We start from the raw sequence: 17,288 nt of genomic DNA, 5'->3' as shown, positions 1-17,288 counted from the left end.
CACTCTCTCTATTCCCCCTTATAGATAGATAGGTCATAGACCTAAAGGTTAAAGGTAAGTAAATAGAGCAAGCTGGGGAGAAAACCCGAGGCTTTGGCTAAATTGATCAGAAAGCAAACATGTAAATGGATGTTTATTGTTTTCTTCCAAAAGAAAATTTCATACAGATTCCTGACATTGTATAACCACAGCTTTCTTAGGCCATTCCTTAGACAGGCACTCCTTGGCATATAAAATACTTTGTGAGTTACTATGGTCACTGACATGAGTACTATTTGTTGTACTTCTAAACAAACATGCTTGTTTAGCTTTTCTGTGGTAAGATCACTGAAAATGGACTCAGAAGCTGAGAGGACATTTTATTAACTATGGGTAGATAATCTGCTTCCAAAGTGACGCAAGTCTTCCTCTAGTTTCTTTCTTAGAAGAAGTCTATCACTAAAGATGCGATTTGTCCATCTATAAAATGGGTATATAATTCTTGGCATGCACAAGACAACTCTCTAATCTTTTTTTTAATGTTTTTTTTTTTTTTTTGACAGGCAGAGTTAGACAGTGAGAGAGAGAGACAGAGAGAAAGGTCTTCCTTTTTCCATTGGTTCACCCCCCAAATGGCTGCTACGGCTGGCATGCTGCGCCGATTCAAAGCCAGGAGCCAGGTGCTTCCTCCTGGTTTCCGATGTGGTTTCAGGGCACAAGCACCTGGGCCATCCTCCACTGCACTCCCGGGCCACAGCAGAAAGCTGTACTGGAAGAGGAGCAACCGGGACAGAATCCGGCGCCCCAACCGGGACTAGAACCTGGGGTACCGGTGCCACAGGAGAAGGATTAGCCTAGTGAGCCGTGGCGCCAGCCGACAACTCTCTAATCTTAATAACATAAGGATGCATGTGTAATGATAGGAGCTGATTTTACTCTTTTATTCAGTTTCCACATGCCACTTGTAATCTAGCAGAGGGAATCTCTGAGCTAATACCTTCCAAATGGCTTTTAATGAAAAACATTGATTAGGATTACAGAACATCAGGTGTCTTGATTATCTTATCAGAATTTCTGTTCAGAACAGTCAATAAACTAGAAGAATGGAAGAATGGGAAATTAAAATAGCATCATGCAAGTTATTTTTGTTTTCTTTTATCCAGTTAAAGTACAAACATTCAAATGGAAGCCACAAAATCTCTTATAACTTCACTGTGGAAGAAACATCTCATAATTTCTGCCATATTCTGTTAGTCACACAGACCAACTTTGGTATTGTTTGGGAGGGGTCCAGACAAGAGTGTTAATAATAAGAGAAATCAGAGGGAAAGAATGTAAATTCTTTCCACTGTTGTTTAATACATTGTTCAAAGTTCTAGTCTATACAATAAGGCAAGATGAGAAAATCAAAGGAATATAGATCTCATACTTAACACTATGAGTTATAAACTTAAAAATGATTAAGATGGTAGATTTCATGTTATGTGGTTTTAAAAATCACAATATAACATTTTTAAAATAAAAAAAAATACTACAAATCTCAAAGGAAGAAATATAACCACCTGTGTTAGTAGACAATATGATAGTGGAGGACATAGAAAGTCCCAGAGAATCGGCAAAAATCTCCCAGAACCAATAACTAAGTTCAGCAAAGTCACAGAATATATGAGAAACACATAAAAATTATACCTCTGTACCCTAGTATATAAGTATGTTTTGTATTTATAATATATATGTGTATATATATGTGTGTGTGTGTGTGTGTAATATATATATCCTGGGACTTGGTACTTTATGAAGAAAAGAGGTTTATGTATTTTAGTGTTCTGGATATCACAGAGCATGGCACCAGCATCAGTTTCTGGTGAGGACCTCATGGTACATGACATTAAATGGTGGAAGTGCATGAGAGTGATCATGTAACAAAATGCTACCAGGAAAAATAAGTCAATTAGACCAAACTTGTTTTACAGCCATTCATGCTTGCAGGAATTAATCTAACCCCATAAGAGGAGACCTGACCTGCTCCCACAAGCGGGCCTTAATCCGTTCTGAACATGGTAGCCTCCAGGCCCCATCTCTCAAAGGTCTATCATTTTCATTACCTTTTTACTGGGGATCAAGACTCTAGCTCACAAACCTTTGGGAGACAAACCATAGCAACTAGCAGTGAACATGTGTGGCCAGAATCCTATTGAATGGGGAAAAGTTGGAAGCATTTCTACTGAGATCTGATAGCAGACAGGGATGCCCACTCTCACCATTGCTATTCAATATAGTACTGGAAGTTTTAGCCAGAGTCATTAGGCAAGAAAAAAAAAAAATAAAGGGACACAAATTGGGAAGGAAGAAGTCAAACTATCCCTCTTTGCAGATGATATGATTCTTTATTTAGGGGATCCAAAGAACTCTACTAAGAGACTATTGGAACTCATAGAAGAGTTTGGCAAAGTAGCAGGATATAAAATCAATGCACAAAAATCGACAGCCTTTGTATACACAGGCAATGCCACGGCTGAGAAAGAATTTCTAAGATCAATCCCATTCACAATAGCTACAAAAACAATCAAATACCTTGGAATAAACTTAACCAAGGACATCAAATATCTCTACAATGAGAATTATAAAATCTTAAAGAAAGAAATAGAAGAGGGTACCAAAAAATGGAAGAATCTTCCATGCTCATGGATTGGAAGAATCAATATCATCAAAATGTCCATTCTCCCAAAAGCAATTTATAGATTCAATGTAATACCAATCAAAATACCAAATACATTCTTCTCAGACCTAGCAAAACTGATGCTGAAATTCACATGGAGGCACAGGAGACCTCGAATAGCAAAAGCAATCTTGTACAACAAAAACAAAGCCGGAGGCATCACAATACCAGATTTCAGGACATAATACAGGACCTGCCCTTTTAGTTCCTATCAGTTTTCTGCTAGGTTTATCCTATTGTTCTAGAAATATTCTCAAGTAATCTCTAAAGCTCTAATAGCCTTTTTTTGTTCCCAAAATAAAATAGAAATGAATTGACCATTCAGTTCAGGGGCATCTCAGAAGTGAAAAGAATCATGAACTACACATATCCTAATTTGCACCATGTAGAAATGATAGAACTGTCCTAATAATTGCTCCAAGGAATTCAAGGGCTAGGTTGGTCCTAAATATCCTCAATCCACATGAGTTTGTTCATAACTGGCAGCTGCATTTTTCATGATAGGCATTTTATCACTTCTGTTTAAAGTATTGGTAATATGCATGTACCATAAGAAATCTAAGCAAAATTTTTCTGCTTTTGGATGCTCAAATTTCATTTCACAAGGTAAAAACTAAGATCATTGACTCAGGTTTATACAGTCACGCGTAGGTCAATGATGGGAATGCATTCTGAGATGTGCATCATTGTGTAGTTTTGTCCTTACACAAACATCAGTGAGAACACTCACATAAACTAAGATGGTAAAGACACCTCTAAGCAATATAATCTTATGGAACCACCATTGGATTTGTGATCCATTGTTGACTAAAATGCTTTGTTGTATATGACTCTGTTGGAAGGATTTACTCATGATATATTACATTATTTTCACTATACCAAATAACTTAGTTTATGTAAGAGACTCTTTGGATATTCATATGTAAGTTTGTGACTTTCTAGGACTTGTCTATTCTTGGGTTTTCACTTGGTCATCATGACAGACTGGGTGTGAGTTCAAGATATTTTATCTAGTTTGGGGACTGTTGGAGGGACTGACCACAGCAGTTGCCCAGGTTTCAGGCAGTGTGACCAAGTAACATAAGCCCAGGCTTTGGTCTCAAGTAGCTTGCAATTTACTAGCAAGACAAGCATAAATATACTTCATATAAATACATTCCATAAATATACTGACAAATAGAGCAAGATTACGATAAAATTGGTGTGAAATAAAAGTTTTCCTATACTTAATGAATTATATAGCAGTACTTTATTTGAGTTCAATAAAGGGAGAAAATAATTCAATTTCAAGTCACATCAGGAAGGCCTGGTAGAGAGAAGAAAGAGCATAGGATGGAAGCATCCATGGCAAAGATGCTGCTTTCTGGTTTTCTAAAAAAATGGACTCGATATCATTTGTCTTATCCCTGAAGATCAAAATTCTCAACAATTAGTACATTGGTTTTCTGATCAAGATTTCTTATTTCCTGAAAGTAAGTTCAGAATGTGTCTTCCTTCCCCTCCCAGGCCCTTCCACACCCAAACCCTATGCCCCAACATGGGACTTCTGCTGGGAAAAGTGCCAAAGGGCTACCTTGCTATTCCCCACGGGTATCTTTGGCTTCAAGCTAAGAGAGTATCCTGGTGGATGAAGCTTCATGGGCTGTAAGCAGAAGAAATATAGGGTGAATAAAAAGCTTTTCTCCCCCATGGGAAGATGGCATGTATCTTTGTCACAGCTCATTTTGAGATGAAGAAGTTGAAAAGCTAGTTTCAATTCCTAGAAGAGATAAGAGTAAGCTCTTGATTTACAGCATGTGTAGTTCTGTAAGTGGCTTTTCAGACAACCTGTCTGGCTTGTTCAAACCTTTCTCTAGTTGCAATTGCTTTGTCACTGCATGAGTATGAATGAAAGGTGCAAAGGTGAACTGAGCCAGTGCTGACATTGAGGATCACTTTGTTTCTAACAATTGCTGATTAATTATTTCACAGTTCTAGCATCTCTCTGCCTGTAGAAATGAAGGGCATGTGTATATTTGCTATGATTAGTACCATGAGAACTATTTAGGGATTTGGTTGGATTGGTTATAATTTCGCATAGATAAAATACCTTACTCATATTTGATAGAAACATAATATACATATTTTAAATCTCTGTGTACCTACAAATGTCATCCTTGGTAGATACCACTTGTAAGTCTTAACTTTTTTCCTCTTTTGAAGGTTGCTGGACATTGAAAGTGAAATGATCAGGTTTGCCAGTTACTACGCTGGGATCGGTATCGCAGTACTTACCACGGGATATATTCAAGTTAGTAGTGCCTCCGTGTTATTTATGGTCAAGATCTGGGATCAAAGATATTACAATGAGATGCAAAGTGTTTTTATTAGCTTTTAAGCCATCAGAAGCCCTAAGAAGTACAGAAGGACTTGAGAGAATGGAGAGAGATTCTTCTGGGACAGCTAAAGAGAATTCTGGTAGTTTTCAGAGAGATGCATTACAGACTCTCTGTTGTATTGTCCTGTCCTCCACTGCCATCTCCTACTTCATCCTCTCTGTTGAGTCCAGAAATGGACAGTGGGATATTTATAGGGGAGGGTGAGTAGCCTAGAGAATGCTATGCATGTGGAGGTGGAGGAAAGCAAAATCTATTTTCTTTTCTCCCTTTCATTGCTAAAGTCTCAACCAACTGCATTCCAACTCAAATTCTGTAAATCTGAATCTAGAACCCATTGTAGATTGAAGTGATACAAGGTTTATGGTTATTTAACTCTTGTTAAGGAAGTAAAATATTTTAATTTTTGCCTTTTTCTGTAGAAAAATGATGTTGACCCTCCTTTCCATTTATTCAAGAATTCCAAGTACGGTCACTTGAAAGCAGAAATAAATCCATTTTCCCATTCTGACACTGGGGTTTTTCATGACAGGCTTGCTTTATTAGTTAAGGGAAACTTATCAGCAGAATAGAGTCTCTGCTTATGTCATGATTTTTAGCTTACATTTCCTAAAAATTGTCAACTGCAAACTACATGAATGCTTACAGACAAGCTTCTCAGGGGGACAATGTCACTCAGAAGTGACATCCAAAAATAAAGACTTAAGAGCCATGATGTGTTATTTTTGGTGCTGTGGACCTTACTTTGCCCCTGAAGCAAGTGAACCCCAACAGGGCCTAGTCCCAAAGTCAGAGGCCTGCTTAAGTGTCAGAGCTGGTCCAACCCCATGATGTTTTTGGTCGCCCTGTCCAAAGCTGTTCTGTCCCCCTTTACTCATAGCAGCAGATGCCCGAGCGCACACCTGAATTCCCAGTAAGGGTTTTATGAATGATTTCCTTGTGTTTTTCCACTGTGACATTGAAAATTTCTTAAAAAAGAGCGAACAAACACTTGTGAGATTGCAGTGCTAGACATCCCTCTCTCCCTTTACAGATATGCTTTTGGGTACTTGCTGCAGCTCATCAGATACAGAAAATGAGAAAAGCTTACTTTAGGAGAATAATGAGAATGGAAATAGGATGGTTTGACTGCAATTCAGTGGGAGAATTGAATACAAGATTCTCTGAGTAAGTAATTGGGAGAACATTTTACTATGTGTTTTTTTAAAGAATATAATAAAACTCTTGTTTCTGTATCAAATTGCAACTTAAAAACATTTTCATTTGCAATTGACACATTTTTGTCCCTTAAACTTGGCTTTCAAAGATATCAGGGCCTTTTCATATGATCACTAAAAATTGAAAACAGAATGCTGCAGTTTGGTTTGTAGGCCCTTGAGTTAAATATTAAAAATGAAGTATTATAGGAATGAGTTTAAAAAAGTAGGGTTATTTGGCCTCAAAAGGAGAAATTGGAGGACATCACAATCTGTGTATAGATAAGAGCAAACCTTACAATTAGAAACAGTTGTATATTTATGGAGGCAGTTTCTACAAACACAAATAAGCAAAAATTCCAAATATAGTTTGGAAAAAATACAAACTAAAAAATTGAATTTAAATCTAATTTATACCCAAATTTATTTTTAATCATTAATAGCTCACCAGAGATTTTGAATGGGCCCTGAGTGTTTAGAAGGAGTTGAAGACTATTGAACTGAACTGTGAAGTTCCAAGGAAGACAGAATATGGTGAAAATAAAGCAGCAGAAAGTTAGGGCCCCTAAGTACCAGCACCTACTCTGTAACTTACTATGACCTAGAACAGATACTTCACCTTGCTAGAATACAGTGGTCTTATTTCTGGACAATGCCTTAGGTGCTTTCCTTCAGTCAAGGCCCAAGTTCTTTTTGTTCCATCTGGGAATATTTTCAGGAATATGAAATTAATGTAATTATATCCACTTAATATTCTGAGGCACTTAATTTTTTGCACATTAACAATTTAGCATTTTACATATATTAATATTTGCTGCATAATAGCTTTGCTTTCCCTCTCCTGGAATGGAGTAGTATATTTTAACATTTGGATCAACTGCTTCCCTATGTAAACTATTTAAAAGTTTATGTTTGGTGGAGGAGGAAGAAAGAGAAAGAGGGTGTGAGAAGGAGAGAGAGACGGAGCACTCCCTATTTATATGCAATGACTGTGCCTGGGCTAGGCCAGGCTGAAGCCAAGAGCTAAGAGCAGGTGACAGGAACCCAATTATTTCATCCTTGCTGGCTCCCAGGGTATGCATTATCAGGAATGAAGGCAGGACTTAAACGCAGATACTCTCATGTTGAAGCACTTATTTTTTACTCCTGTTCTTAAGGATCTTACTATCTGATAGGAGGGACAAGAGGAACAAATAAGAATATTGATTGCTTATTACTTGATAGGCTTACATATTAACTAATTTAGTCCTTGTTATTACCAGGTGGGGTGGGTTATGTTACTATCTCCATTTTATAAATGAGGAAATTGAGGCACAAAAAGATGAGGTAATTTACCCAAGAAGAGCTTGAATTCAGAATCAGGGTGTCTGTACTTTTCATGGCGTATAAGCAGAATGAGTAGTGTGTGTGTGTGTGTGTACAGAGTTAATTGCATTGCTATGGGAACACACAGAAAACAGCATTTCTTCCTGGGGGATTGATTATACAGGCTTGTGACTGATGTGGAATGTGACTAGAACCTTGAAGCAGAGGGTTTAGTAGGCACAAAGAGGGAAAGAAGAGCACTTCAGGACAGACCAAGGAAAGACACAAATAAGATGGCCTCTAAAAGTCTTCTTCCACATGTAATGGACCCAAGTTGGGCCAGCTGACTTAAGGACAGACTTAGTTGGCCATGAGGAAAAGGCTTTATAACATTCCAAAGTGCAGAAAAATTTCCAAGGTTGGAGAGGTTGTTTTATCACTCAAGAGTGATGGAGATCTGGAGGTAGTTTGGAAGGGAAAGACTAAAATTTTTCAGCAGAACATTTTAATTGACAAAATTCATTTTTAGTGATCCAGCTCTTTCTTGTTTCTAGTGATATTAATAAAATCAATGATGCCATTGCCGACCAACTGGCCATTTTCATTCAGCGCATGACTTCAGCCATCTTTGGTTTCCTGCTGGGATTTTCCAGGGGTTGGAAACTGACCTTGGTTATTATTTCTGTCAGCCCTCTCATTGGATTTGGAGCAGCCATCATAGGTTTGGTAAGGACATCGTTTACTTTTCTCTGTGGGAAGACATTTTCATCCCTGAGTAGCCTCATATATGAATCTTCACTTCTTCTCCAAGTATGTTCAGTCAAAATAATTATCACTATTTTGATGTTTTGCTGAATTATTCTGCAGTATCAAATAACGTTCATAGAGTAGGGAGTAAGGATGTTTTAATATGTTTGATATTATTATATTAGCAGGAAACAATTATAATACCTATTGAGCATCTACTATTTTGCTAATCTTTTAAAGGAAGTATAACACCACTTTAAACATAATAAACAGGCTCAGAGCCATAAGGACTTAGCTGTGACTGCACAGCTGGCAGGGCAGGATTCAAGTTCAAGGGAGCCTGAATCTAATTCTCCTACCCCATTCTCTAGCATGCCTGTTGTACCCAATGTTCTCCCAAGTTCAGATGTCTCCATTAAGAGGGCACAAATATACTCATTTTGATAACTAGCACATTAAAAACTTTTCTGCACTCAGAACTATGTTCTCCATTCCATGTGATCGGTTTCAGAGAGAGGCTATCTCATCTGTTCTGACCATATTCCTGTTATGGTCTCAAGTAGTCAAGCCACAACAAAGTGTAGGAGTAGGAAGTCGGGGCCATCCCAGCTAAAAATACTCCCAAGCATTGAAATTATGATTTTGAACTCTTAGAGTGACCATGCTAAATAGCAGGTCATGGGATCATGTGCACTAATTACTTCTGTGAATGAGAAGAGAATTTAAGTGAGAAGCTGTACACAAACACACGTATGGCATTGAGCAACAGGTTCTGGTCTCTATGATGCTGCTTTATAGGAAAATATTCAGGCAGTCCACTGACTATATTGCATACCACATTTGCCAAGTAACAGAGATTATGGTTTAAAATAACAGTAGCAAAGAGCCCCCTCTGCTTTATTGGGTCACCACCTGGCTCTATTTCTATTTAGTTTGCGCAACTCAAAGAAACCTCATATCAAGAGTTTGATATGAAGAAAAACATATCAGACCCATTAAAACCTCAGCATCCTCACTGTTAAACTAGAGATAATAACCCTCAAAGTCATTGTCATTATTCAGGGCCTAATTCATGTTATACACTTAAGCACAAATCAGTCAGAAGAGATATTATTTATACTTTAATCTGTGACATCATGCAGTCTTTTTTTTTTGGACAGGCAAAGTTAGTGAGAGAGAGAGACAGAGAGAAAGGTCTTCCTTCCATTGGTGCACCCCCCAGATGGCCACTATGGCCGGTACGTTGTGCCAATCTGAAGCCAGGAGCCAGGTGCTTCCTCCTGGACTCCCATGCGAGTGCAGGGCCTAAGCACTTGGGCGATCCTCCACTGCCTTCCCGGGCCACAGCAGAGAGCTGGACTGGAAGAGGAGCAACCAGGACAGAATCCGGCATTCCGACCGGGACTAGAACCCGGGGTGCTGGCACCGCAGGCGGAGGATTAGCCTAGTGAGCCGTGGCGCTGGCCTATCATGCAGTCTTTACCACAGTGTTTCCTACCAAACACTGTCTAGCTCTACTCCAGGATCCTTTAATTTCTATAGAGAGGAATCAGGGTCTCTATAAATATGTTTTCAGCTTCTCTGCCCTCACAAATACCCCAGTACATTTAATCTCTTTCTTCAAACCTGTGATAAGTAATATATACACGCAAATGGATCATGTTTTAACATGCTAGAGACTAAACACATTGCCTAGTTAACTTGGTTTCAAACAGACTTCGAGTTTAGTTTCTCTTGTTATCTTAGTGCCCATATTCTAAGTTTGTGTAAATGTGTCACTGATTTGGAATGTTATAGTTCTGCCCTTGTCTCTTCTTGAATTCAAATCTATGCATGTCTGTTCCTGTAAAACGAAATAAGCAACTTTACTAGGCTTGATTCAAAGGCAGAATGTACACAGTAAGGCAAAGGCAGGCACACACACATAACATAACATATTAGAAGTCATCATGGGTTTTGTATGCTTTATTCTGACTTCCATGGATGAGAAACATGAACAGTTGTCAGACGTTTCTTAATACATGTGAATCACTGAATGACAGATTGGCTTCCCCAGTTACCTACCCTTCATATTTTCCTCTCTTCTTTTGCATTTTAGAGCGTGTCCAAGTTTACAGACTATGAGCTAAAGGCCTATGCCAAAGCAGGGTCCATAGCTGATGAGGTCATTTCATCTATGCGAACAGTGGCTGCTTTTGGTGGTGAGAAAAAAGAGGTTGAAAGGTTGGTTAATTGTCACTTTCTTGGAATTTTTTAATCACCACACTTCCCTGACTTTTCCCCATTTTGTGAGATGATAGATTCATCTTGGTCTACAGTACTCTGAGGAAGCTACAGCCATTGCAGCCAACTGGGGAGTAAACCAAATGATAGAAGACTCTCTATCTCTCTGTCTCTCCTCTCTCTGTGTAACTCTTTCAAATAAATAAGATGAATCTTTTTTAAAAATAAAGATTTATTTTATTTATTTGAAAGGCAGAGTTAGAGAGGGAGAGGCAGGGACAGAGATAGAGAGATCTTCCATCCACTGATTTGCTCCCCAAATGGCCACAACAGAGAGGGCTGAGCCAGGCTAAAGCCAGGAGTTTTCTCCCAGGTTTTCCACATGGGTGCAGGAGACCAAGAACTTGGGTCATCTTCCATTGCTTTCCCAGGAGCATTAGCAAGGAGCTGGATGGCAAGCAGAGCAGTTGAGACTAGAACTGGCACCCGTATGGGATGCTGCCCACTGTATCACCACATTGGCCCCCCAAAATTTTCTAAGAATAAGTGTAATCAAGGAAAAGAAATATATATACACTAAAAATATAAAACATTGATTCATGAAATTTAAGAAGATAAAATAAATGGAAAAATTACCCCATGTACAATGCTTGGAATAAATATTATTGAACTGTCCATATAGCCCAAAGTGATCTACAGATTCAGTGTGAGTCCTATCAGAATTCCAGTGTTTTTCATAGAAGTAGGAAAAAGAACCCTAAAATGTATATTCAGTCACCTAAAAGTTCCAAATAGCAAAAGCAGGCTTGAGCAGAAGGAGCAAGCTAGAGGCATCGTACTACCTGATATCAATACATAACTATAGTAAGCAAAACAGTATGGTAATATCATAAAAGCAGACACAAAGACCAATGCAACACAGTGGAGAGCCCAGCAAAAATCCACATGTTTACAGTCAGTTGATTTTTCACAAAGATGCCATGAAGTGCAAAGGGGGAAATGGCAATCTTCAGTAAATGGTGTTGGAAGAACTGGATAGCCACAGAGTAAAATGCGTAAGAATGAAATTAGACCCTTATATCAAAGCATATACAAAAATAAACTCCAAGTGGGTTAAAGATTTAAGCATAAGATTTGAAACTGTAAAACAACTAGAGGAAAACATAGGGTAAAAATTCTATCATCACATTGCTCTTGGTGATGTTATTTTTGGATATGGCATGAAAAGTACAAGAAACAAAAGCAAAAATAGAAATATGGGATTACATCAAATTAAAAAGCTTTTATATAGAAAACAAAACAATCAACAGAGGAAAGAGATAACCTATGGAAATGGGAGAAAGATTTGTAGACCATACATTTGATAAAGGATTAATATCCAAAGTACATAAGGAACTCAACTCGATAGTAAGAAAACAAATAACTCAATTTAAAAACTGGGGGAAAAGATCTGAATAGTCATTTTTCAAAAGGTGACATACAGATTACCAAGAGGTATATGGAAAAAAGTTTCAACATCACTAATCATCAGGGAAACACAACTCAAAACCACAATGTGATATCATTTCACATGAGTTAGAAAGACTGTCATCAAAAACATGTAAGATAAGGTGAAGATGTAGAGAAAATGGAAGCCTTGTGCAATATTGGTGGAAAAGTAAATGAGTACAGCCATTAGGAAAAAATAGTCTGGACTTTCCTCAAAAAATAGAACTACTATATGATCCAGCAGTCACACTAGTGGAAGAAGAAGGAAATGAAATCAGCATGTAGAGATATCTACATGCTCATGTTCATTGCAGCGTTGGTCACAGTAGCATTAGTCACAATGGAATTGATGTAAGCATCCATTAAGGGGTAAATTGATAAAGAAAATGTGGTGTACATACAAACAATAGAACACTGGTGATAACACATATGAATCTGGAAGACACGCTGAAGGACACAAACCAGGCAAAGGAAGACAAGTCCTACATGATCTTAACTATATGTGAAATCTAAAACAGTTGAATTTATACAAGCAAAACATCAAATGATGATTACCAGAGACCAGGTTGGGGAGGCGGTAGATCGAGAAAATGATGGTCCAAGGATACAAAATTTCAGTTAAACAGGAGAAACGAACTCAATAAATTATTATAAAACACACTGCCTATAGTTAATGATAGCATATTAGGAAACTTCAGAAAGTCCTTAGAAATGTGTATTTTAAAGAAAACATGCATGGATTTCAAAAATTTTTGCACCCAAAAATCTTATCTTTGAGTTCCATTTCCATGATTTTTTTGAAGTTCCTTCATATGTTTTAATTGACTTGATATAGCTGTTTCAAAACATACATGTATTTCAAAACATCATTTGGTACCCAATAAATATGTATAATTTTATTTGTAAATTTTAATGACAATAAAGACAATGTGATCCAAAATACAATTCCACATTTTCTTTGAGCCCTTTTTTATTGAACATATTTTATTTAGCTACTTGAATTATTATGTTCTCTTGATACATTTGATAAGCCTTTCAGTTAATCAAATAAAATTTAGTATTGGTGTGTTATAGGCCATTGTTCTAGATAGAGATTAATTCTTAATGAAAATGAAAACTCAAGTGGCCAAAAGAACATATTATTAAAAACATTATTTTGGGACCTGGCGCTATGGCACAGTGAGTTAAAGTGCCATCTGCAGCACCAGCATCCCATAAGGACACTGGTACATGTCCCAGCTGCTCCACTTCCCATCCAGCTCCCTGCTCATGGCCTAGGAAAGGCAACAGAGGATGGCCTAAATGCTTCGGCCCCTGGACCCACAGGGGAGACCCGGAAGAAGTTCCTGGCTCTTGGCTTCGGCCTGGCCCATCCCTGGCCATTGCAGCTATTTGGGGAGCGAACCAGCAGGTGGAAGATCTCTTTCTGTCTCTCCCTCTCTCTTTCTAATTCTGACTTTCAAATCAGTAAATAAATAAACATTTTAAAATAATTTGCTTATTTATCTAATATTTATTAAGTGCTTACAATGTTCTACATACTGATTTTAGAAAATAACCAAGCATTGGATGGAAACTCTTATTTTTATATATTATAGATCTAATGAGATGATAGCATTCTCAGTTTCTACCAAATTCACCAACTAATAGAATAGGGTCTATAATTTCTAATTTCTTCTTTTCTTTTTTCTCCCCTTTTAATTCTTTTGGTTTGTAGAGTGAAGCTACCTTACTTCTCATTTAAAAATTCAGTAGCATGTTTTCTCTATCATGAGAGAGATTACCCATTATTGTTAATAAAACAGGCAGTGTGTTTTAAAAATGGTAATAGACATAGCATAGACTTTCAGTTTGTGTCCTGTGAAATACTAAATTTCCCTGTGAATTTATTTTTTGAGATATAAGAAGGCAGTTTCAGAATGGCCGAGCTGCCAGGCAAGGCCCATCATTCATGAATCATAGTTACTGAAGCATACCTCATCCTCATGTTGAATTTGGATATGATTTCAGTTATCCATGTCCCCATGGCTGTGAACCTGACCAGAGAGGTCATTACCTAACATCTTTGCCATAGGGCAGATTTGCGGTATATGTAGTTGGTGCTAACATTATTTCCAAACTTGAAGAACAGGAAACACCCAAATAGTCTGACTTGCAAAACTGGAGCCAATAAGATTCTTTTCTGATAAAAAATACATCATGTGACTCAAGGAAACAATTCAAACACAAACTGTACTGGGTTCCTCATGTCCAAATATGCTTTTTTCCTGAAGGCAAAGCCTATGCTGCTGCTCTTCATCCATGCAGCAGTCAACCATGAGGCTTTGATAAGTTTCACCCTTTCAACATGTTTCATTGCCCATTTCAAACAAACATCAAGTAGCTACACAGACATTACTGTAGATTTGTTTCCCTAAAGCTGTTCTGTGTTGGGGGTGATTTTATAATCATTGAGTGTAGTCATTGCATTGTGGCCTGTTTTGAACATTATAACTTGAGCTGCTGCTATTGCTACCATGGACTCAAACATTTTCTCTTTACAGGTATGAGAAAAATCTTGTGTTTGCCCAACGATGGGGAATTAGAAAAGGTATAGTGATGGGCTTCTTTACTGGATACATGTGGTGTCTCATCTTTTTCTGTTATGCATTGGCCTTCTGGTATGGCTCTAAACTCGTCCTGGAAGAAGGAGAGTATTCGCCAGGAGCCCTTGTCCAGGTACTTTGCTCTTGTAACATTTCCAGCTGTTGCTGTGGTTAGTTACAGGACCTCAGAAGAGTTCAAGGATTAGACACATGGTCCAGTCCTTTAGTGATGAAGGAGGAAAACATCAATGATTTGATGGAGCCAGTCTGCAGAAATAAGCAATACTTATGCATTTTATAATAAAGAGATGCTGAACTTCTGAATTGATAATATCAACAAATTGATTGCCACTGAACTGAAGATTTTATAACTGTAAAGTGATGATTTTTGTGACTGAGTTGGAAAGATGATATGTCATTAATATGCGAAGTCAGTGGTCTCTTAGCTAAAAATTAACTGCTCATATAATTGAGTTTAATAATTGTACATGACATATGCCCAGTAGATGTGTTTGTGTAACATAATGATTTATTAAGACCTAAGTCAAAAATACCCTCAACTGAACAGGTAACACAATGCATACTTTAAGGTTCACTTGCACTGTGCCGTGCCACAGCTAATGTCATGAGTATTTTAACTTTCAGTGTCCTTTCAGTTATTCATTCACTAATAATTATTGAGCTTCAACTTTGTGCCAGACCCACACAGAATGCAGATTTCAGTAGCGAGCAAAAGAATAGGATTTTTTTTTTTTTTGCACTGATGGAATTCACAGTTTAGTGGGGGAAGACAATCATTAAATAATCATGTAAATGCATAATGATAAATAGTAACATATGCCATGGGTTGGAGTACAGGAATCTTGATGGTGCACAGCAGTAGGAGAGTAATTGGATGTGGCTGGGGTCAAGGAAATCTTCTCATCCTGCTTCTGCTGTAGGAAAACCGGTGACATGAGTCAAGGCTTGTGTCCTGGTGTCAATGACAATTTACAAGACTAGACAGAATGGTGAGAGTAGAAGTGAAGTTTTATTTAAGTAAGAAGAAGAAAGATTCTGAACAAATGAAAGGGCTGATAGAAAGAAAGACCAGGCTGCTAGGGTCTCACTGTCTAGGGATATTTGTATGTCCTTACCATGTTATCGCCAAGGAACAAAGGCAGATGTTATACAGTACTTACTGTGAAGGTGGGGACAGTCTTAACGGAGCCCTTCCCAGCTTGTTTTTGGCCAAACCTAGATTTTGTCATCGACACCTAGATATTCATGGTTGATAAGTATTTGTTACAAGGGCTTCTACTCTGTTCTGTGTAGCTGTGTGCACGCTGGGAAAGCGGTACAGTTTGTATGTGTAGGCGAGGAGCTGTGTGTGGGATGGCGTTAGTCTGGTCTGCTTTCAGTCCCAAGCTCTGTTACTTCCTCTCCCAAGGTCCTTCTTCCTTCTTAGCTTAATGTCTCTGACATTGTAGCTGGGTTCAGTTAGTGTTTGAATTCTTTGCTGAATGGCCGGCGCCGAGGCTCAACAGGCTAATCCTCCGCCTCGCGGCGCGGCACACCGGGTTCTAGTCCCGGTCGGGGCACCGATCCTGTCGCGGTTGCCCCTCTTCCAGGCCAGCTCTCTGCTGTGGCCAGGGAGTGCAGTGGAGGATGGCCCAAGTGCTTGGGCCCTGCACCCCATGGGAGACCAGGAGAAGCACCTGGCTCCTGGCTTCGGATCAGCGCGGTGCGCCGGCCGCAGCGCGCCTACCGCGGCGGCCATTGGAGGGTGAACCAACGGCAAAAGGAAGACCTTTCTCTCTGTCTCTCTCTCTCACTGTCCACTCTGCCTGTAAAAAAAAAAATAAATAAAAAATAAAAAAATAAATAAATAAAAAGAATTCTTTGCTGAATGGCACTTTTCCAGTCAGGAAGGTAAAAAAATGAAATTTTTGTTTCAGTTGATCTTTCAGGGAAATGGAAAGTAGTTTTATGTAAGATTCTTAAGTAAAATATTTTGGTTCCAAATTCTGGGTGGAACAATCAACAATTAGACAACAAGAATATCAAAGTACCAGAAATGTACTAGCTGAAAGCTTACAATTCTAGATCCATTGCTGTAATATAGCACATTTCTAAGGAAAATTAAATGGTGTATTGATTTGCACATAGAAATGATTGTCAGTGGTCAAACCACAATCATTCTAATCTGTTTCATTAAGAACAAAACAGCACATTAAAACAACTTTTAAAATTTGGTTTGCTTTTCATCATGAACAGCTGGCGTATTTTGTCCTTTAAAATATTAAATATGATTACATGTTACAATGTCTTGTGAACTTTAGACATATAGTATGGAAAGCATTACTATTATCATAATTTAGCCATATTCCTTACAACTTACATGTAACTTTGCACTTTGGAAAAGCCAGTGGAAGTATTGCAGGTCTAATATCTAACTTAAGTCCTGTGTCTTTATTAATTCAATTGCACCTAAGAATCTTTGAGAATTAGCAAGCTGGGGATAGCAGTGGTCAGCATTAGCTGCAGCTGCTTTATCTGTTCACCCTGCAGAAAGATGTGCATTGAGAAAAACCATCTTTCCCTTCATTTCATGCCTACAAAGAGAGGACAGAGAATTGAACAAGTAACACTTCTGAGGGAAGAATGAATTGGTAAATTGAAAATTAAATAA

General features: G+C 38.2%; 1 protein-coding gene across 2 annotated transcripts in view; it reads left to right on the top strand.

Annotated features, from left to right (window-relative positions):
- ABCB11 (ATP binding cassette subfamily B member 11) overlaps positions 1-17,288 on the top strand; it is a 105,340-nt gene that overhangs the window by 18,461 nt on the left and 69,591 nt on the right. For both annotated transcript variants that reach the window (XM_062187623.1, XM_062187614.1), the window contains exons 6-10: positions 4,901-4,988; positions 6,107-6,240; positions 8,129-8,300; positions 10,420-10,544; positions 14,576-14,750. In XM_062187623.1, the coding sequence (XP_062043607.1) occupies positions 4,901-4,988; positions 6,107-6,240; positions 8,129-8,300; positions 10,420-10,544; positions 14,576-14,750 (694 nt within the window). The remainder of the gene's footprint in view (positions 1-4,900; positions 4,989-6,106; positions 6,241-8,128; positions 8,301-10,419; positions 10,545-14,575; positions 14,751-17,288) is intronic.

The sequence above is a fragment of the Lepus europaeus genome, chromosome 1, assembly GCF_033115175.1.
Source record: "Lepus europaeus isolate LE1 chromosome 1, mLepTim1.pri, whole genome shotgun sequence".
Taxonomy (NCBI): domain Eukaryota; kingdom Metazoa; phylum Chordata; class Mammalia; order Lagomorpha; family Leporidae; genus Lepus; species Lepus europaeus.
This window is presented reverse-complemented; position numbering and strand designations above follow the sequence as displayed.